At 43.8% G+C, this 22,932-nt stretch overlaps 1 protein-coding gene across 1 annotated transcript in view; it reads right to left on the bottom strand.

Moving 5' to 3' along the window:
* JADE3 (jade family PHD finger 3) overlaps positions 1 to 22,932 on the bottom strand; it is a 46,703-nt gene that overhangs the window by 7,594 nt on the left and 16,177 nt on the right. Inside the window, exons 2-7 of the mRNA XM_015410966.1 lie at positions 18,142 to 18,201; positions 15,768 to 15,850; positions 12,552 to 12,709; positions 9,920 to 10,110; positions 2,081 to 2,292; positions 183 to 350 (exon numbers count right to left, since the gene is read on the bottom strand). Of these exons, the coding sequence (XP_015266452.1) occupies positions 183 to 350; positions 2,081 to 2,292; positions 9,920 to 10,110; positions 12,552 to 12,709; positions 15,768 to 15,850; positions 18,142 to 18,190 (861 nt within the window). The 5' untranslated portion in view covers positions 18,191 to 18,201. The remainder of the gene's footprint in view (positions 1 to 182; positions 351 to 2,080; positions 2,293 to 9,919; positions 10,111 to 12,551; positions 12,710 to 15,767; positions 15,851 to 18,141; positions 18,202 to 22,932) is intronic.

Below are 22,932 nucleotides of genomic sequence, written 5' to 3'. Positions count from 1 at the left end.
ATCAAGTTACTTTTTTCTTCCAAGTGAATTAATTTTAATGAAAGTTTTGTATGAAAACCCAGCGCCAGATAAAGCTGCTTCATAGCTAAGTTTGGCCCTCCAGCTGCCCACCCATATATTGTCTACTGTAAGTAGTAACGTAGAAACATAGGAAAGACTACGGAATTAAAAGTTAGCCATACCTCTGGAATCCAGAGAGCACAGCTGACATGTGCCCACTTGGTGCCCGTTCTGGTAGCTTTCATGGCCCCACCTCTCTTTGGACACAGAAGACACTGAGGGTGTATTCCAAGGACACAGGTACGGCACAGCCAGCTTCCTTCAGGAACTTTTAGAATTCCGTAACATGCCTGATAACAAAAACAAAAGTGGTGTTTCATGAGTTTGTAAGCCAGACATATCAATATTGATCACAGTATATTAGCAAACTCTACATTAAATGCATTTTTAGATCGTTTGAAACACCAATGGCATGGGAAATTCTCATTGACAGTTCAGTACAAGAGGCTGAGACTCAGTGTGCTATAGTAGTGAGAATGTCAGAATAGGATGTTCTGGGTTCAAATCCCATTTGGCCACTAGGATCAGTGAGTGATCTCAGCCAGATACTTTAGCACCTGAACCTACCTCAGGGTGGTTGTGAGCATAAACTGGAGGATGGTAGAACCATGTGTGGTTCCCTGAGCTTTGTGGAAGAAGGGCAGTAGACCTGACGGATGGACCTCTGGTAAAAGAACCACAGGCATGCTCCCAGATTGTGCTCTCTCCTCAAGTCCCTCCTCCTCAATGCAGATGAAGCACATCATTTCATTTCATTTCATTTCATTTACACCCTGCCTCTTCCCCCAGTTGGGACCCAAACCAGTTTACATCTTTCTCCTGTCCACTATTTTATCTTCACAACAACATGGTGAGATAGGCTAGGCTGAGAGTGCACGACTGGACCAAGGTCACGCAGCAACCTTCCATGGCGGGTTGGGGAACCAACCCTGAGTCTCCCGGAGATCCTAGTCCTACACTCTTAGCTTCTAGTAATAACAAACGGTATAAGAAAGTGATAAGAAGTTGTTAGTCCTCTGTTTACATATTGGTAGAACTAGAAAAGTTGCTAATCAGTTTATTTTGTTACATCTGGTACTAGTACGGACTGACTCTGACTCGGAAAAGTACTCTTCTGGTCTTACAGGAACACTCCAAAAGAAGAAAAATATTTCTGAAATATTCCAGATTAATCCAGCAGAGTTCTTTCATGCCTAGGTTGACAACCTTAGCAAATCAGGATTCACTTCCCAATACCTTTCATTCCCCACCACCATTCACTTACCAATACTATCCTGTCATTTACCAGAACCATTTACTAAATTTAAAAACATAATTCCTCTCTGCTCCATTTCTTCCTACTCTAGGAGATTTAAACAGCCATTTTCTATAGACCTGATACATTTGCCTTAAAAAAACCCTCCTTTGATATGTCTTAACCAGCATTTAAACACCTTCATTACTGAGAAAAATACATCTTGGAGTTCAGCTACTGGGATCAATAGGAAAATACTTTAATAGTTCCAATATAGCCCAGTTCAAATGTATTTGTGTGCTTATTTAATATGTTTAAAACTGGAGCCACATACTTATTGTATCATATTTTAAGGAAAAGGGCCCTGTACTTCCATAATAAAGACAGTTTCACCAAACAAGCTTTGCTGGTTTTAGAGTTTGGATTTCTTAAAATAAAAACATGTCTACCTTCACCAAAGCAAGTTTGAACATGCTGGTTTATAAACATCTAGCCCATGATGGAAACAGCAGCTCTATCCATAGCCTCTGTATTTTTAAAGACAATCTATATATAGCCTTTCCTGCCTTCCAAGAATGTTTTCCAGACTTCTACAACTTACATTTTTTAATGGGCAAAGGAACACTGAAGAAAAAGTCTTTGTGCAAGCTGAAGTGAGATCTTAGCATTAATACATCACAGAAGGTAAAATCTTTAACCTTCATTTCAGATATCAAACTCCTTTTTAATACATTCTTTTTATAGAAAGTAAATACCTATATAGAACAACATTCTGATAACACTAACCTGATGCACACATATGTTGCATTTGTCACAAAACACCATGTCATTCCCATCTTCACTATCAGGAGATCGGCACACATCGCAGATTACATCTTCATCATATTCTATACCCAGCCCTTCTTCTGTCTCAATAGCATGGTTCATGTTCTCATGACAATGACGCTCAAGGACTTCCACCATTTTCTCCATTGTGTTCTCATCAAGCTGCCCACACCCTGCAAGAGAAAAGCAGGTTGCTTACCAGTAACTGGTGATCTTCGAGTGGTCATCTGTGCATTCACACCCATGGGATCTAGTGCGCAGGCGCTGGATCGATTGGTGCTGTAGCAAGCTCTTTTAACAGATTTTCGCGCCCAGTCCCTCGGGCATGCGCGGGAACCCCACCGCGCATGCCCAGAGGGGTGGGCGCAGACATCCCGCCAGTTCCTACAAACCGCCGCAAATCAACCCCTATTAAAAATGTAGAAGCTGACAGCAGCGGGGAAGGAGGGCGGGTGGTGTGAATGCACAGATGACCACTCGAAGATCACCAGTTACTGGTAAGCAACCTGCTTATCTTCGACGTGGTCTCTGTGCTTCACACCCATGGGAGATTAGCGAGCAGTAGCCTACCTGGAGGTGGGTGCTGGCAGGTCTTTTACTGCGTAGCCGAAGACAGAATGTGATGTCCCATGTTGGCACTGGTGTTGGTACGGACGTCTAGGGCGTAGTGCCTGATGAAGGTGTTAGGCGTGGCCCAGGTAGCGGCTTTGCAAATGTCCGGCAGTGGTACTCCCTGAAGGAAGGCAGTGGACGTCGCGACAGCCCTGGTAGAGTGAGCCCTGATATGGCCAGGCAATGGCTGTTTGGCGAGTAGGTAACATAGATGGATTAGACCTACAATCCACTTTGACAGGCGCTGGGCCATGATTCGCGTACCCAGTCGTGCAGGAGCGTACAAGACAAATAGTTGTGAGTCTCGTCTAGTCAGGTGTGTTCTACTGAGGTAGAACAGGAGAGCTCGCTTCACGTCCATGGTGTGTAATAATCTGTCCTCCGCTGACGTTGGATTTGGAAAGAAGTCAGGGAGGAAGACCTCCACCTGCAGGTGGAACTCTGACACCACCTTCGGGAGGAAAGAGATGTCCGGAATGAGGCGGACTCCGTCTGGGAGAAAGGACAGGAATGGTGTATTGTGTCAGAAAGCCAATATTTCACCCACTCGCCTAGCCGAGGTAATGGCAATTAAAAAGGCAGTTTTCCAGGCGAGGCGTTTGAGGTCGCATGTTGCAAGCGGCTCAAAGGGCTTCCTTGTGAGCTGCCGTAGAACTAGAGGAAGGTCCCAGGGAGTGACTGGAGTTTTTACAGGAGGGTAGAGGTGTAACAAACCTTTTAAAAACCGCTTGGAAATCGGATGAGAAAACAAAGTGCATCCATCAACTGGAACATGGTAGGCCGAGAGAGCGGCCAAATAAACTCTTAACGACGAATGGGAAAGTCTCAAGTCAGCTAAGGAGAGGAGGAATTGGAAAACTCTTTCGAGACCCACTGAGGTGGCTCGAGGGGTGTCATCACCTAGGGAAGAACAGAATCTTCTCCATTTATAATCATAGGACTTGCGCGAAGTAGGCTTCCTGGACTTCAAAAGGACATTTACTACACGGGAGGAGAAGCTGGTGATGTTATCTGCCATGCCGTCAGTTTCAACTGTGGTATGTCGTGATGTAGGACAGGGGAGTCTGAGAGAAGGAGGAGGTCCTGAGCCGGAGGGAACTGATGGTATATCCCCTGTGATAATTCGAGGACCGTTGAAAACCAAGGTTGTCTCGGCCACCATGGTGCTATTAAGATACAGTCCGCGTTGTCTTTGAGAATTTTGCGGACCACTCTCAGAAGCAGAGGTACGGGGGGGAACAGGTAGAGAAGTCCCGATGACCAAGGGTAAAGGAGACCGTCTCCCAGAGATTGTGGGTCCTTGCCTCCTCGACTGCAGAACAGAGGACACTTTTTGCTGTTTCTGCTTTCAAAGACATCGACTTGGGGAGCTCCCCACTTGTGGAAAAGTGGGAGGAGGTATGTTGGGTTCGACTTAGATGGTCTGCCTGCACGTTCATGCATCCTGGAATGTGAGTGGCCATGAGGAATATGTTGTTGGCGATGCAAAGCTCCCACAACTGGATTGCAAGGTTGCATAGGCGTAGGGAAACAGTGCCTCACTGTCTGTTGACGTAGGAAAGTGCTGTGGTGTTGTCCGTGAGGACCGTGACACATTTTCCCTTGATTAAAGGGAGAAAACTGGTGACAGCGTGTTGTATAGCCAGCAGTTCTAGGAAGTTTATGTGTCGCTTCCTCATCTGCGTGTTCCACTCGTCCCCAACTGAGAGGCCCATGGAGTGTGCACCCCATCCCGTCAGGGAAGCATCCGTTGTAATGGTGACTTCGGGTGACGGAGGGTGGAATGGTGCTTCCTGAAGGATATTTGAAGGGACTGTCCACCAAAGTAAAGAGTCCTGTATGCTGGGAAGAGGGGATAGGACGACAGTGTGTGCGTTTTTCGACTGGCCGTAGTTGTGGATGAACCAGTTGTAACGGACGCATTTTGAGCCTGGCGAAGACGAGAACTGACATAGTTGCAGCCATCAGGTCTAATAGCCTCTGGATTTGGAAGGCAGTGATGGAGGGTTGGGTATGGACGACTGTGGCTAGGGAAATGATATCTGCTGCCCCGTCTTGGGGCAGGTAAGCCATGCATGTCTGTGAATCCAGTATTGCGCCGATGTACTGTATTCGCTGGGCAGGACACAAGTGAGACTTTTAGTGATTGACTTGTAGGCCCAGTTTGTCCAGTAGTGCCAGAGCCTCTGTGACATTTGAGACCAGGGCGTTTTTCGAAGGCGCCACCAGAAGCCAATCGTCTATGTATGGGTAGATGGACACGCCCCGGAGACGTAGGAGAGCTGCAACTACAATCATGGTCTTCGTGAAGACTCTTGGGGCACTGGAAAGACCAAATGGAAGGGCCGTATATTGATAGTGGTGTTGACCAATCGCAAAGCGTAGGTATTGACGGTGGAAGGGGTGGATAGTAAGGTGGAAATATGCGTCTTGGAGGTCGAGAGTGGCCATCCAAACGTGTCTGTGAAGCAGTGGCATGATTTGTTGTAGGGATACCATGCGGAAGCGGTGGTAGGTCACAAAACGGTTCAGTTCCCTTAGGTCTAATATGGGTCGAACGTCTCCGTCTCTCTTCGGGACTGCGAGATATCGGGAATAAAATCCTGTCCCTTGGAGGTGTGGTTTTACCTGTTCGATGGCTCCCTTCTGCAGAAGACGGACACCTCCTCGAGGAGAGGTGGGGAAGGGGGCGTGGAGACGACAACAGGAGTATTGGGGTTCTGGTGGAACTGAATTTTGTAACCTCGGGTCAAGATGGAGAGCACCCACTCGCCCGAGGTGATGCGATGCCAAACGTGAAGAAAGGGAAACAGACGGGTAGGAGCTGACTCAGTGACGGGGAAGTCAAAAACCCTGCTTGGAGGGTTTGGACTGTTTGGCGCGGGAAGTTTGTTGTCCAGAACCGAATTTTGGTTTCTGAAAGGCAAATCGTTGGCTTCCCGAAGACGTTTGCGGTCTCCATTGTGTGTCTGGAGACTGATGAGTTGGGGTACGCCTCTGCCAGGACCTCGACCAGGTGCGGGGACGGTATTGTTGTTGTTTTGCAGAGGATGAGACTCCCAGAGCTCGGGAAGCCTTAATGCCTTTATCTAACTCTTGTAGAGTAGAGTCAGTGGTAGCATTGAAAAGTCCCAGCCCGTCGAAGGGGAGGTCTTCCACATAAGACCTAGTATCTAACGGGAGGTTAGTGTTGCGGAGCCAGGAATGTCTTCTGAGAGCTATTGCAGAAGCCATCGTTCGTGAAGACGCTTCGAGGACATGTTTGGTAGTGTTGAGCTGTTGTTTTGCCAACACCATGCCTTCTTTTTGGATGACTCTGGCTGCCTGAAGTTTGTCATCTGGGAGGTGGGTCAGAAGTTCCAAGAACAGTTCCCAGAGAGTGTAGCCATGACTCCCAACGCTCCTGTGGAGTAGAAGTGCCTGCCGAAAGCATCTAACTTCTTACCTTCCTTGTCAGAAGGTGCTGAATGCGTTCTCTTGGATTTAGAGGAAGATGTTATCATCATAGAGTTTGGCTGAGGGTGCGAGAAGAGAAATTCAGCATCTGACTCTTGGACTCTGTACATGTGGTCCAATCGTCTTGTGGACACAGGAGCAGACGAAGGTTTTAGCCATGGTGACTTTGCTGCCTGCAGAAGGACTGAGGACATGGGCAATGCCAAGGTGGACGAAGTATCGAGCTGAACTATACTGTAAACAGCATCTGTTGCTTGCGGATGTTGCTGGACGACAGAGAGACCTAAAGAATGGGCCATTCTTTTGACCAGATCAGTGTAAGAGGTAAGGTTGTCAGATGGAGATACAGGTAAGTCCTCCGCGACATCCTGGTTGGGAGATGTATGGTCAGGAGAGGTATGAGCCTCAGAAGCCTCCATATCTGAGTCTTCTTCCATGAAGTCAGAGGAATCTTGTTGTGGAGTGGTGTGTGGACCGAAGTGTCCTGTTGAGAAGGTACTGGTTTCATTTGGACGACAGGAACGACAGGGTTTGGAGTGACCGGAGGATTGACAGGACAACTTGGTTCCAGAGTATGGTGGGATGGATCAACTACAGGAGGACGTGGCAGAGATGCTGAAGGTCTCGACTTGTGGGGGGATCTCGACCTATGAACGGAGTGGGTCAAATAGCGATCCCAATCAGAATAGCCCGCTGGAGTTAACCACGGCATGGATGGTGGATAAGCCCCGTAGAGGTATCTCAACTGTCTTTGATCCTACGACATTGGTGGTGGTGGTGGGAGGGTAGGAAGACTCTGGGAGAGCGACTTCTGGACCGTGGACGTCTGGGAGACAAAGCATTAGCTTGTCTGCGGGAATTGTCCCTGTAATGTTGGTCGTCGATATCGACAGATTGAGTGTGCAGGCGAGGAGGGTGACGCTGCGTGTCACAAGAGGTATATCGGTGCCGACGTGGATCGAAGTCGGGAGCTTCCGATACCGTCGATGTCGACGATGGAGAAGGAGACGGAGAATGCTCTGCATCCATCTGATGACTTAGGAACTCTACCGTTTCGATGTTGGAGTAAGGAGGCTCCATTTGGTGGACAGGGGAGTCCAATACATGCATGGTCGGTATCGGTGGAGGGACTTGGGCCTCTGATATCGATACTGTCGTTGGAGCGGGAGGCACTATAGGGGCATCACCCAGTGCAGGCACCGCTTCCTTCCCCTTCTTCACCGCCTTAAGGGACTTGGAGGTGCCCTTCTTTGCGGATTTAAGCTCTGTACTTGCCTTAGCCTTGTTTTTGACTGGCGTTGAGGCAGACAATATTGCCTTTGATGTCAGGAGCTTTGGTGTTGGGCGGTCGACATCGGAGGCAGGTCTCAATGCCGGAGCTGTCGATGTAGACGGTCTCTCCTCCATAGCTGAGGTAGGAGCAAGGGCCGATTCAAGCAGCGCCACTTTAAGGTGCGCAGCGCGGTTCTTCCTCGTTTGGTTAGAGAAGTGAGCGCAGTGACGACAGGACTCTGGCTTGTGAGACTCTCCAAAGCAAAAAATGCAGAGGGTATGATGGTCAGGAGGAGCAAGTTTGCTACCACAATGCTTGCATCTATTGAAAAATCCCCACTTCTTCTCCATAAAGAAGTAAAGTGGAGGGAATGGTTGGGGGGGGTAGCCCGAAGGCCTGAGGTAAATTCCCCTCAGAAGAAAATTAAGTTGTTTTTTTAAAAGTTTTTGAAGAACAAACGACGAAAAAAGAAAAATGAAGTATGGAAATACTTCCTAAGAGCTGTGAGGCAAAAGCAAACAGCGAACCAATCAGACTGACGAAGAAAGAGGTCTTGCCAACGCGGCGGTAAGAAAGGAACTGGCGGGATGTCCGCGCCCACCCCTCTGGGCATGCGCGGTGGGGTTCCTGCGCATGCCCGAGGGACTGGGCACGAAGATCCGTTAAAAGAGCTTGCTACAGCACCGATCGATCCAGCGCGTGCGCACTAGATCCCATAGGTGTGAAGCACAGAGACCACGTCGAAGACTTAAAATTTTACTAAACACATTCAAAGAATGAATGTAACTATGCTCATGTCTCAAAGAAATCAAGCTCAACCCTGTTACCCCAAATGCAAATTTTAAAAAGAGTACATCCTACTTTGTTTTAGTTTTGTTGCCCTGCCCCGACTCACTTATATTATTAAGCTTATAGAGTCACAGAATCACAGAGTTGGAAGGGGCCATACAGGCCATCTAGTCCAACCCACTGCTCAATGCCAGATCAGGCTAGAGTATCCCTGACAATTGTTTGTTCAGTGAAATTTCATTTTCCCGTTCAAAAAATTCATGTTTGAATGCTATTTTGAATTTTGCATCACATTCCACATTATGGTTTGACAAAATGTAACAGTCAAAATTTGGGATGCTGTACAAGAAGCAGAAATTCAGTGTTTGGAATCAAATTACAGACAAACCAAATTTCTAAGAACAAAAGTAAGTTCTAGTTAGTAACGTTCTCTTGAATAAGTGCCTAACTACACATGACACTGCAGTTCTGTGATGTACCCTAAATATATTTTTGTCCTCCCAAAGCCCCTTTTGGATGTGAATCAGGATCATGACATTTTTTTTGGGGGGGGGTTGAACTCATCTCTCCCACATTGTTTCTTTGATCAACATTGTCATACAGTTACAGGCTGCTTTTAGATGTTGTAAGGGGGAAAAAACATGCATAATATGAGTACCTGTCTTCCCCCCCCCCCCACAGTAGGTTAAAGCTGCAGGAAGGAGGGACAAATCCTTTTGAAAAAAGGTGCAGGAGGATGGGTTAACCACCACCCCCTTTTCCAGCACCAAAGCCCAGATTCTTATCAAGAAGGGAATCTCATGGTTTTTACATTCATCCAGCCCATAAAACCCCCACACAGTTAAAACAACATTTATTCAAAGAAGACTGTAGTATTGTTTCAGTTTGATTCTAGTCTATGGCACAGAGCTTTGTTTCAATGAGACTGCACCTTAATATGACTAATGGCCACACCACCTTCAATCAAATATCTCAGTGAATGCCACACACAACCCTCTTCCCATTTAGATTAGCAACTTAAGTCTATAAATGTAAAATTGAAAAGAACCTGCCACATCAAGACAATAATAATGTCTTGTAAGGCCCTTTGGGGATCAAGACCGTCTTCTACAGCTTACTAAAGTGTCATAATTATACACCTCTCCCTTCTGTATTACACTCCCTTATGAAGCGGTAAAGTGCAAGTCTGCTAAATGGCCATTTCGTCAGGCCATTAAGAATATTAGCAGATTCAATTAAGCTCCGGTAGAAGCGCCTACCACCCCTAACTGACTGATATTGCTCTAGATAGCCTGCTGTTGTTATTCCCAAGTCCCAGTATAAAATGAAGCAAAATGCATTTGGCAAACAATTAAGCTGCAAGTCTGGTTCAACACACACTCCTGTCTTAAGGAGCTGAGGCTTAAAAACGTATATCCCATCATTTGAAGCATAAAAATATAGTCAGAAGAAATACACCAACTAAAAACAGCCTGTAAACACTTCAAAAATTCAGACTCCAAACAGCCAGTCCCCGGCTTCAAGAACAGTTAGCTGTATGCAGGTAAACACTGTACAAGACTTGATAAACACCATCTACATTCAGTTAAAACCATCTTTTCCACAATCGTTCAAGTGAAGTCAGCTTAAAACACTGAACCTTTTTTTATTGCAGTTCTCAGCATTCTCACCCATTTCAGCAAGCTCTTCATTTACTTCCTGAAGCCAGAAAATATCCATGTCATCCAAGTCATAACGGCACATTGATTCTGCCAGTTCCAGAATGTTGATGTAACCAGGCTCAGAGGGCTCTTGACTTGAACAACGGATGTACTTCCTGGGCCGTGTGTACAGTACTTCTTTCACCTTTTCTGCTACAACTCTAAATGAGATTAATATTAAAGTCAGCTGCTAGCTGTCTGGGCAAGGAACACTTCCATGAGTTGGAAAACTAGATATTCTGTGTCCCCGATTTATACCAATCATCTGGGTAACATTGCAGTGCAAGCTCAAGCAGCATTGACAAGATGCACCTAGCTTGTACCTGTATGGCAGGAATAAAGTACAATGAGAGCTGGCGTGGTGCAGTGGTGAAAATGTCAGACTAGGATCTGGGAGACCCAGGTGTGAATCCTCACTTGGCTGAGTTACGAAAACCTGGGTTGAAATGTAGGCTAACATCCTTTTAATGAATTATATGAGACTAGGAAAAAGGCCCATTGTGGAAATAAATACAACGGCCTCTAGAAAGAGGCTCTGGGCAGGTGCCCTGGCCTTAGACACTCAGTGTCAATGTGCTGTGGCGACCTCAGCAGGGTATAATGACACTGAGTCCACCATTTTCTCCAAAGGAACTGATCTCTGCTACCTAACGAACAGTTGTAATTTTGAGTGATCTCCAGCCCTCACCTGGAGATTGGCAACGATTGTTCCCCGGAAGAGAATGGTTGGTTTGGAGGGTGGAGTCTATGGCTTTGTACCTGTCCAAGGTCCCACGCCTCCTCAAACCTCACCCTCTCCAGGCTCCATCCCTCACATCTCCAAGAATTTCCCACCTGGAGTTGGCAACACTATCTCCTTCCCAGCCAAACATCAACCTACCTTTATTTCCCCCTCACTCTTCAGCTTTCCACCCCACACACACCTGCAGCCTCTCCCGTGCTCTGAAGCCCTGACAGCTACGTCACATTGGCTGTCATACGGGGGCCACCTCAGCAGCATATAAGGATACAGAGCCCACCATTTTCTCCAGGGGAACTGATCTCTGCCATCTGGAAAGCAGTTGTAATTCTGAGGGATCTCCAGCCCTCACCTGGAGATTGGACACATTTTACCTCAGAACAGCAAAGTGTTTAGAATGTTAGAGGCAAAAGCCAATCAAGTTGCATATGAAAACGACCTCTGTGTTCCAAAGCAAAGGCCAATGAGGCTGCATATGCAAATAACCTCTGTGTTCTGACTGGCTATGGGGGGGAGAGGAACAGCAAAATGTTTAGAACGTTGGAGGCAGGACTCAGGCAAAGCAGCCAGTGAATAGGGAGACCTTCTAATAGACAGATCAGAGAGCGAACTGATTTTGGAGCATGTGGAATGTTCTAGAGAAGTGCCACTACCATTCGGCTTTTATTTATAAGGGAGATTATACAGAAAAAATAGGTTCCTGCTGCACTGTGTCATCTTGCTTCCTTTCAACAATACCATTTGTCACAACAGTTATGCAACATTTAACCAAACTTGGTTGTAGCCTTAAAAGACTGTCAAGTACTGTGGATGGCTATAACCTGCACTGCTCATAGGAATTTATGTTATACAACAGGAATGGGAACACCAGCGCATTTGAATGCTCAGGAGAATTACATTTGCCAACCATGCATCTTGATTTGAACAACAGCCAACAGTTAAGCATCTGTGTGTGTGTGTGTGTGAGAGAGAGAGAGAGAGTGATGCGCAGCTTACCCAAAGACACCTAGTGTGCTCTGATTTGTCTGCAGCTGTCAGCCACCCCCTCAGATTGATAGTTACATACCCAAGGTCATCTCCCATGCCTGTTAATTAGCTGACGCAATTCAGCTGGGAATCTGTTAAGGGGAGAGAGGGGGAGCATGCTCCTGCCCATAATATGCCATGGAGACAGCTCTGTGACTGGCTGGGAAAGGCCAGGAGGTTATGGCTGGCTTTTTCTATAAAACACAGCCTATGATGGGAGAATATACTCTTTTCCCTTTGACTCCACCCTTGTTGCCTGAAGATACTTATTGTATGCTCTGGAACACCATGCTTTGCTTAAGAACCATCATTTCTGCTGTAAGAATTGAGTAAGTAGTTGGCTAGTTTAGCTTTGTTATTCTTGGTGCACATGACTTGCCACTGAACTATATATAGCATATATGTTTTAATCAGTATTTTATTAGATTCCATGCCTCTAACTCCTTTAGGATCCCATTTTAGGTTAAAAAGCAGAATTATGTACTATTGTTCAATAACTGAAGACTTCTAGAAAGCCACAGTTAATATGAACAGAAAGCATATATAAACTGTGATGCTATATTAGGATAGGTAAAGGTGCTGTTACCTTCCCACTGAAGTGGTACCTATTTATCTACTTGCAATTTCTTACTTTCGAACTGCTAGGTTGGCAGGAGCTGGAACTAGAGACGGGAGCTCACTCCGTCATGCGGCACCCGGGTCTCGAACTCCTGAACTACCGACCTTCCACAGCCTGCAGTTCAGCGTCTTAACCACTTGAGCCACCGCAGCCCCATATAGACAGAAGCATGCAAATTAAGTTTCTATGCAGTCTAATATATATTTAATAAAGATTACCTTAGAGAAGGTTGTGGAATGGTATCTGGACTGGCTGGGACCTGCACACCCTTTTCCCATTCTTGTTTCCATGTGTCAGCAAAGAGGTAATACTCATCTGGATTAATGTGATGAGAATCTGGAAGTTTCATGGCACTAATGAGGTCTTTTCTAAACACCTGTAGAAGAAAAGGAAAGACAGAAATTATGCTCTAGTAGACTAAACAAAACATTTGAAGCCTTAGTTATTTTGCTTCTGTAATAATAAAACCCAATATTGCATTGCAGACTGCTGTTTATTTGTTTAGACTGCTAAACAGCTACTAGAACTATACTGATCAGCCCATTTTTTGGTTCTACCAACTGAAGAGTTAAATTCAATTTAGCACGAAGGAAGTGATTCTCCTCTAATTGCTTTTGAGAACAGATTCAACATTTCAATGAAGAAAACTGACTGCCAGCATCAGGAGAAAAACTGATCTCAAAGGAGCCTGTGTTTTAACAGCACAGCTTAAAAGCATATGCGACACCTACCCATCAATTTCTGTAGTGCTGTCATCTGTGTTGGTACAAGTAACTCTAATCACATCAGGCACAGAGCAAGTGGTCCTTAATTTCTGTGATAGTTACTCAATCAGCATTCATTTTGTAGACTTCCCGTATTTTTTAAATTCTGTTCTTCCTCAAAGGAGCTCATATGGTGTAATGGCCAGAGTGTCAGACTAGGATCCAGGATTGAATCCCCACTCTGTTGTGGAAGTTTGCTGGGTGACCAATCACACACTCTCAGCCTAACCTAACCTACCTGATAGTGTTATTATGAGGATAAAATGATGTGGGGGAGAATGCTGTAAGCTACTTTGGGTCCCAGTGGGGAGAAACGTGGAGTATAAATAAAATAAACAAACACAGATGTGGTCTTCCCCCGTTTTATGATCAGTGAGCTTCAAAACAGAGTAGGGATTTGAACCTGAGTCACCTCAGTCCTTGTCAACCGCTGCAGCCCACTAGGGGAAATAAAAGAGGGCTACACAAATATATATGCTTTTGGTGACTGCCCAAAAAAGAACCTCAACATTAACCGGGTTGCGTTTACTGTCCAACAATGAAAAACAATGCCCAGAACCACAATGAACTGATTTAAGATTTTCTTGGCATATTTCATCAAAATCTGGGTCATATCATGAAACTATTTACATTGAAATTAATACTTTCATTTTCAGTGGGGAGAAAAGGGGAGTATGCTTGCTGCCTGAGCATGTTCATTTGGGAATAAATTGCACTGTACTCAGCAAGTGTGCACGGAAAGCAGACTTTGGTGATATTTTAGTTTTGTCATAATACTTTTAAACAACTTCAACAAATACTCATTCGTTATAATGAGTGGAAGAAAGAAAAAAAACGCTGGTTTTAACATCCCTCTTCTCTCAACCTTAAAGACAGCTGGTTTTAACATCCCTCTTCTCTCAAACCGGCTTACAATCGCCTTCCCTTCCTCTCCCCACAGTAGGCATTCTGTGAGATAGATGGGGCTGCAAGAGTTCTGAGAGAGCTGTGACTGACTCACGGTCACCCAGCAGGCTTCATGTGGAGGACAGGGGAATCGAAGCTGGTGTTCCAGATTAGAGCCAACTGCTCTTAACCACTACACCACACTGGTTCTCAAATTAAAGAGGCAAACAAATTACTTCAATCACTCAAATAAGTGACATCAACAACTAAATTACATCCTAATTTTAACACAATGTTAATAATATTAACAATATTAGCAAGTGCTAATAGCCACAGGTCTTCCCAAGCTCCCCTCCACAGCCATTTCTGACCCTAGGAAAGTTGATTTCCAGGGTTATGGGACCTGTGTAGGTTGGGAGTCTGTAGTGGGGAGGGGGAGGGCAAAATCACTCCTCGCTGCCTCACAGGACTTCCTGTACGGTGGTAGGCCTCCTGCCAAAAGCCCTCGTTGCCTGCCACCACTCGGAACAGCAGAAGGAGAAATTTAAAACACAGACATACACACTGACACTGCTTTGTCACTTCTGGGGAAAACCTGGAAGTGATGTAGGGTAGCTCTAGGAACCATCAGAATTTTAGAGCTACTCGGAGAATCCTAAAGATACCCAACATCCCTTGCGGTTTCCCCCCAGAAGTGACACTGTGGCACACACAACAGCACCCTCTCCCAAAGCTCCCAAACCCTGCTTGTCTAAAATCATACATTACATTCCCTACTGAACTCACTAACTAGGTCAGGATACTTCCTATTCCTTCTCCCTCCAAACCCCAGCTCCCCTTTTTGTCCACTGTTGACTGTTCAACTCCTTAGGAGGGCTTATTCTCACTTCAGCACTCCATTCAGTCTTTCCGATCCGATTGTTCTGTGCTGAGGGAGAAAAGAGGTTGGACTCTTCTCCTATCCATCACACCTAGTCTTTCATTTCACTCAATCCAAAGGGGGGGGGGAATTATAGGAATCCCCCCCCCCAGTGTTCCCGCAAATTTCCCACTGAAACAACTGAGTAACTCTGAACTTTTCATGCTGTACATTTTGAGTGAGAAAATTATGACTCAAGAACCACTTCACTTATTCTAAAAGAGAAAATATTCCTTCCTTTTTTTGTGTGCTCTACAAATGGCGCCAATTTTCTATTGGAAAACACCAAAACAAAATGCCTTCATGAAAAAACTTCTGTCCAGACTCTTCCAGGCCTTCATATCTCCAAGTGGAAGAGATTACTGCAATCATCACCGATCTGATATGGAACTAACAAGTAATGCAAGAGATATTATGGAGAGTGACTGTGAAACTGAGGTACCCCAGTGGCCTCCATGGAAGAGTTAAATCCTGTTGAAACAGATGTGCAGACAACCACGTCCACAGCATATCATGCACAGTTCTTTGATGTGCTAAAATTAGTGTGTCAACAGTTTTTGGTGCCTCTCCTTCATTTAAACAATGCAAAAGAAAAGTATTATTCCAATAAATAGAATTGTCACATACAGTTTTGAATTTGTTCGAACATATCATTGAAATCTCTTGATTAAGCTTTTAATCTTTTCCCCTAATCAAATGGATGTTGCTATTGAAACATAAAATTAACATGAGAAACTTTTAAAAACAATGTATGTCAAAATAAACACTTTAAATTGGATCATGCTCTATTTAAGACGTCAGATAATTTTCCAATTCTAGTTTTTCTGGAAAACTCGAATTGCTGGGCAAATCCACAAATTACTTACCTCAGCAGGTTTCTTTTGTTCATTTGCTGGAGTTTTTGATTTACTCCTGTACTTGGAACAAGAAGAAAAAGAAGTGGAGGGACCTATATGCACAGCAACAAGAGACAAAGAATCAAAAGCCTGCTGAAACATACTAATCTTAAACTTCTTAAAGTTACAGGGAACCAAGTACTAGAATAATTTATCCACAGTGCAACCTAAAGATTTAGCCTGTAGGTGCAGCCACATTTTGCTATGGTCTGTTGCCAACTACTTCAGCCTCCAATTTGTTTATACATCTAAGGTGTAAACAGCTGAAGACAGCAAAAAAGCAACAACCCTTTGCAAATTAAGTGGTTCTTGGTCCTCCTGCTTTTAATGCTGGGAAAAGTTTACCACACAAACGAAAGCAAGGTTACTGGGTGTCTCTGAAAGGTCAAAGTGCTGGGTTCCATAAAGCCTGCTGATTGACATGTGAGAGTCAAGGAAGTGGTATGGTTTATCTATCATATAAATAGGTGTTGGGATGTTCTCAGTTCTGACATATCTACTTCCAAGATCTTGATTTTTAAATATACACACACAAACAACTCCGTAACAGTATTTTCCACATGAAAGTTGAGAGAAAACATGGATTTGAAGAAAGGGAGGAAAAACTTCCATTGTGATATTGCTTGTTCTTGGATGTAAAAGGGGCATGGGCACAGAAAAACAGAACTGAGGATGTCAGAAGCAATCTGGACAAATACACAGAATTTAAAGGTATTGTGCTACAACATGCACAAATTTTGCCTTTGCTTGACATACAACAGAAGTTTGTCATGTGACAGGATACTGAAATAGCATAGTGATTTCTTCTGATAGTTAAGTGAATGTTTGGTTTGAAAAGAAAACAGTTTAGATACATAAATCACATACAATTGTATAAGTCATCACTAAATCCTCCATGTCTCTTCTCCGTGAAGGCAAAGTCAGGTGGGGGTTGTTGTTGCCGTTTAAGTAACGTTTCTGTAGAACAATCTTCAGCAATTCAAGCCCTAACAAATTAAGGCTGGAGTAACACACTATGCTATAAATGTGGGACAATGCATTCCAAAGCATCTGTGTGCCTTTTATATGTCTCTATGTATTCATGGCTACCTTGAGCTGTTAAGAAAGACTCTTTAGAACTATCCCCAAACTCTCTGCAAGCATAGAGATACTACTCCAACAGCGACTCCCTTTTAAGTTAGCAACAACAGAGGGAGGAAAAACACAACAACATCTAAGCGACTAAATTGTTTTGATTAGTCCCCCCCCTTAGTTGCTTTTCCCTGCTCTCAATTGGTTGTTTGGCTGAAGAAGTGAGATGCTAGGGAGACTGAGCAGCAGCAATTCTCTCATTGCCAGGAGTATGAGGGGAAAAAGTACTCAGTCTTCTGCTCTGATACCTAATTTCTATTGACATAGTATTATATTTAGTATTCACCCTATGTTACCCCCCCAAAAAAAGAAAAAGCTGCAAGCCACAACCATAAAACTACAGTAGACCAACGTTCCCTCTAAGCTATGGAGTCTTCTGAGCAAAAATTCTACTTTGTGAGCTACTGGCATGAAAGTGGTGAGCGAGCGATTTGGCTGCTGCATAAATTCGTTTGCTCTGGAGCCCTCCTTCCTGAGCAAAGACGAAAATCTGTGAGCTGGAGGCTTAAAAACTGTGAGCTAACTCACACTAACTCAGCTTAGAGGGAACCTTGCAGTAGACCCTTGTCATTTGCAGGGATCTTTTCCCGTGATCATTGTAAATGGCGATCCTCAAAGAGTAAAAACACCACACTTCCTGCAAATGTAATGATGTAATGAAGTGATGGTAGAAAACAGGCCGGGGACAATACAGTATTACCAATAAGTGCTAACTAGTGTTTTATTTCTGCTCATCATGTAGTCCCTGTTTCCCTCTGCATCATTGGGGGGGGGGGCATCATGTCACATCATGTGGTTGAGCCACAAACTGTAAATAAGCAAAATTGCAAGTCACAAAAGGACAAATGATGGTTTACTGTAAATGTTAGTCAGCACTGTCAGCTTAAAGACAAAGACCACAAGAATATTTTCTTGAACGGCTCTCAAGTTTGAATTCTATCAATAGCTTTTTGTAGCTTTAAATTCCAAGAAAAATATTCTTAAAACTATATTGAACAGTCATGCTCTTCTATCTGAAATTATTTTTCTTAATTGGGTGGGAGGGCAGCGGCAGTGGTGGATTGTTTCTGAGAACAGAGGAAAGGAAATCAAACAAGAAGTGGGTTTTTTTGGTAAAACCATAAAAAGTGGTAAAACGGTTTGCCCTCAGACCAGAGAAGGAAACCACAAGAGGGGATGAAAGATCAAAGGAAGACTAGATCATACCACTTACTTTCATTGTCTGAACTGTCACTGCTGCTTAGGTGCCTGTGGCGTTTCATCCTGACGCATCCTAGAGAGGAGGAGAGGGAAAAGAAACGGTTGGTGAAATTCATCCACCAAGGCAAATACAAACATACACTGTGAATCTTGCTTCCCAAAAGCGGAATATTCTCACATGCATACACACAAACAGCAATGCTTTTTCTGAAAACAGCTTTCAACCATATATTGGCAGATCACAAATTAAACAAACTGTAGTGAGCGACCAGCCAAACAGGACATCGGTCAAATTCCGTGCCTTCGTATTAAACTGCTTTATTTTTAGTACAAACTCACTTTAAAATTTAGAAGCACGGTCAACCTGCTGTTACATTAGCAAGGAGACGGCTTCATGATATTAAAGAGAGGGAGGGGGTGGCAGAACATTCCTTCTGCAACAGGAGAGTTGCTATGGCAGCAGTTGCTAAATGAAAAAAAGTTTCTCATTTCCACAGCACTTTACATGTACAAAGTATTTCACACATTCTCAAATCATTTGTTCACACAACCACTATGATGACCTTTTGATGTTTTTATTTACTATATTTAGTTTGTCACTCAGACTTAGAACAGATTTCACAATATACATTCAAGCAATCAATAGGGCATCTAATTTCCAATGAACCTGGACTAGGAGTATACATTCAAGCAATCAATAGGGCAAGACATCTAATTTCCAATGAACCTGGACTAGGATTACAGAAATCTGAAACAAGCACAAAACATTAGACACGACACAGAATGCAGATACAATGAAGAAAAATGGTATTACGCTGGTAGAAAATAATGCAGTAAGAGGCAGGATAATATATAGAGCCAACAGATCTTCTACACAGTCCCTTTTCCTTTTAAATGCACAGCTCCTTCCTGAAACATTCTATTACCGTATCGCCCTAGTTCCTTTATAGGAATGCCCTCCTCAACAGTTCCGTTTTATACAGGTTGCAGAATAACAGAGGGGTGGGAGCCTTCCTGACCTCTTCAGGCAGGCCATTCCACAAGGTGGGGGCCACAATACAGAATGTGCAGTGTTGATCTTGCCCTGAACAGATGAAAGGAACTGTCATGGTGGAACACAGGAGAGGCAGTACTCCAGATATGAAGGTCCAAGACCGTGTAGAGCTTCTTACGTGACAGCCAGTACCTCAAACTGAACCCAGTAACTGATGGGCAACCAATGGAGTGACTGTGGAATATGCATGCTCCACCTAGCGCCTGATAACAACCGAACTGTAGCACCCTGTATCAACTGCAGTCTCCAAGCAGACTTTGAGGGCAGATCCACATAGAGAGCATTACAATCTAGTCCTGATGTTACTGCCACATGGATCCAGGTGACCAGACTGGCTGAGTCAAGGTAGGGGGGCATATTCCAGGCTGGACCAAGTTGGAATAAAGTAATTTTTTTGCAGCTGCATTAACTTGCTTTTCCAGTAGAAATGCTGAGTTCTGTATAACTCTCAAGCTCAACCAAGAAAACAGAACCCTATCAAAATTGGGAAATTCAATGTTCTTCAAGACCTCCATCTTCACAACCATCGTTACCCATCTCTTGCCAAGATTCAGTTTCAAGTTGTTCACTTGGTGGACCTGCTTGGCCATGAGTTCATGACGTGGCACTGTTTTGTTTAAAAATCCCACCTCCACACAGGAAGGACTATTCACTGGGGTCTTTACCACATAACAACATGGCTGAAATCAGGGGTGACAATCAACGGTAAAGATCCCAGGCTATTTCTGTCAGTCTAAAATAATATCGCCTTGCCCAAGGTCACTAAATGTGTGTTTGTAAAATAATTACATTAAGACATAGAATGCTGTTTTAATGATTTCATGTTCAGAGCCTTGGGACCATAGTTGGGTGGGAAGACAGCACAGATCGGCTTGCCCAAGGTCACTAAATGTGTGTTTGAGTGTTAATATGTAAAATAATTAAATTAAAACATAGAATGCTGTTTTAATGATTTGATGTTCAGAGCCTTGAGACCATAGTTGGGTGGGAAGACAGCACAGAAATGTTTTAATTAAATTAAAAAATGAACTTCATATCCAGGCATGGATTTCAATCTATATTTTCCACAATCTTCATATCCAAGCAGGGCTTACAATATACATCTTCCACATCCAAATGTATACTTAGGTCTGATTTACAGACAAATCCTTATCAAAGAATTCTACCATTCTCTGTGTTAAGAATTCCACCCAGTCACATTTAAATGCATTTAGCATATGCACTAACTCACTTGTGTGTAATGATTGCTGCAAACTACCATAACACATAATAAATGCTCACCTATTTATAATCCGGCTTTCTTATGAGACTGGAGGCTTACATGACTAACAGCTGACATTGTGTGTAGACCTGGTCTTGTTCACTGTACTTTAAGTGAGCAGAGGTATCCAGAAATACCTAGCATCTAAAAATAAAGCTGGAATGTACAACTGCAGTGTAATGGAACTTCCCATTACACCCTATAACTAATTCCAAACTGTGCCATAGTGTGGATCAAGAGATCCGCAAAATAAACTAGGAACAGACAAGGTGATTTCTCTGAAAACTGGAAGGAAGTTCCCAGATTTGAAGAAAAATCTGAAATTTAAACAAAAAATACATAGTGGGATTAAAATTCACCCAAATAATAGGAAAAAGTCTGTTGCTTTGTGGGGGAAAAAGCCCACTGAACTCTCAGTGCCCATTTTGATGGCTGCAAGACAACCACAACAACATTGCTGAACCTTAAGAACATAAGAGAAGCCAATGCTGGATCAGGCCAATGGCCCATCTAGTCCAACACTCTGTCACATAGTGGCCAAAAATACCAGGTGCCATCAGGAGGTCCATCAGTGGGGCCAGGACACTAGAAGCCCTCCCACTGCTGCCCTCCCCCAACCAAGTACCAAGAATACAGTGCATCACCTGCTCCAACCTGTGAGTTCCTAAGTGGCTAATAGCCACTGATGGACCTCTGCTCCATATGTTTATCCAGTTCCCTCTTGAAGCTGTCCATGCTTGTAGCCGCCACCACCTCCTGTGGCAGTGAATTCCATGTGTTAATCACTATTTGGGTGAAGAAGTCCTTCCTTTTATCTGTTCTAATCCGACCACTCAGCAATTTCATGGAGTGCCCACGAGTTCTAGTATTATGAGAAAGGGAGAAAAGTACTTCTTTCTTGACCTGCTCTATCCCATGCATAATCTTATAAACCTCGATCATGTCACCCCTCAGCCGTCGTTTCTCCAAGCGAAAGAGCCCCAAGCGCTTTAACCTTTCTTCATAGAGAAAGTGTTCCAACCCTTTTATCATTCTAGTTGCCTTTTCTGCACTTTTTCCAATGCTATAATATCCTTTTTGAAGTGTGGTGACCAAAACTGCACACAGTACTCCAAATGAGGACGTACCATCGATTTACACAGGGGCATTATGATACTGGCTGATTTGTTTTCAATTCCCTTCCTAATAATCCCCAACATAGCGTTGGCCTTTTTTACTGCAGTCATACACTGTCTCAATATTTTCATTGAGTTATCTACTACGACTTCAAGATCTCTCTCATTGTCAGTCTCCGCCAGTTCAGACCCCATCAATGTGTATTTATAGTTAGGGTATTTGGCTTCAATTTTTCTGCACTTTTTCCAAAGCTATAATATCCTTTTTGAGGTGTGGTGACCAAAACTGTACACAGTACTCCAAATGAGGACGTACCATCGATTTACACAGGGGCATTATGATACTGGCTGATTTGTTTTCAATTCCCTTCCTAATAATCCCCAACATAGCGGTGGCCTTTTTTACTGCAGTCACACACTGTCTTGACATTTTCATTGAGTTATCTACAAAAACCTTCCACGCCTTCGTTTTTGTAAAACAAAGCCATGGGAAGCAAGATGGCATACAATAGGAAATGAGATGACCCCTGCAGGTCCTCGCAGGTACCGTTTGTTTACATTTAAAATTAATAGAGCCTTTAAACAGTAACATACCAGGCCCAAAAATTCTTACTGCAATCCTGTAGATGTTGGATGCTTTCACACGGTGAGGGGTTGTCATTACTACAAATGCAGAGGTGTGGGTGTCTGCGATGGAAATTGTACATATGGGAGGTCTCTACATTTTCCTGTCTCTTTTCCAACAATACCCTTCCACATATGTTCTGCAATGACTTTGGGACATGGTTGTCACAGCTTCTGTGGTGACTTATCCTTTCTTTTTTCTTTTCTTAATATGCACACTATAGTACTAATTAAAATGACAAATGGTGATAGTTACTGCACTATAACAATATATTGCTATGTCAAATTTTAGTAAAGCCATAACAGCAACAGATTGATATAATGATCCATTACCACATCTATCTGAAATGTTAACAGAACTGTTACAGTATTACAGCAACAGACTGTGCTCTAGTAATAACCAATTGTTTTAAGAACCCTCTAAAAGCCCTCCAGGGGTGCAGCATGAAAAAAATGCAGGGGAAATTGTGCCTGTGGAGGTATAAGAGGAGGAAAATGGCACCATTGTGGACAGGACCTCTGCAGTGCAGAAAAATGTACACCATTCCTTGCACACGGCAGGCTAACATGATTGAACTGTGTCCTTTCCAAGCAGATTGGCAATGGGAAAGAACATAAAGGATGAGGAAGACCTGGTAAGAGGATGTGAGGCGAAGAAGAAGAAGGAGGAGGAGGAGGAGGAGGAGGAGGAGGAGAAGAAGAAGAAGAAGAAGAAGAAGAAGAAGAAGAAGAAGAAGAAGAAGAAGAAGA

Source organism: Gekko japonicus, unplaced genomic scaffold (genome assembly GCF_001447785.1).
Source record: "Gekko japonicus isolate JY-2015 unplaced genomic scaffold, Gekko_japonicus_V1.1 scaffold244, whole genome shotgun sequence".
In the NCBI taxonomy this organism is placed as follows: domain Eukaryota; kingdom Metazoa; phylum Chordata; class Lepidosauria; order Squamata; family Gekkonidae; genus Gekko; species Gekko japonicus.
This window is presented reverse-complemented; position numbering and strand designations above follow the sequence as displayed.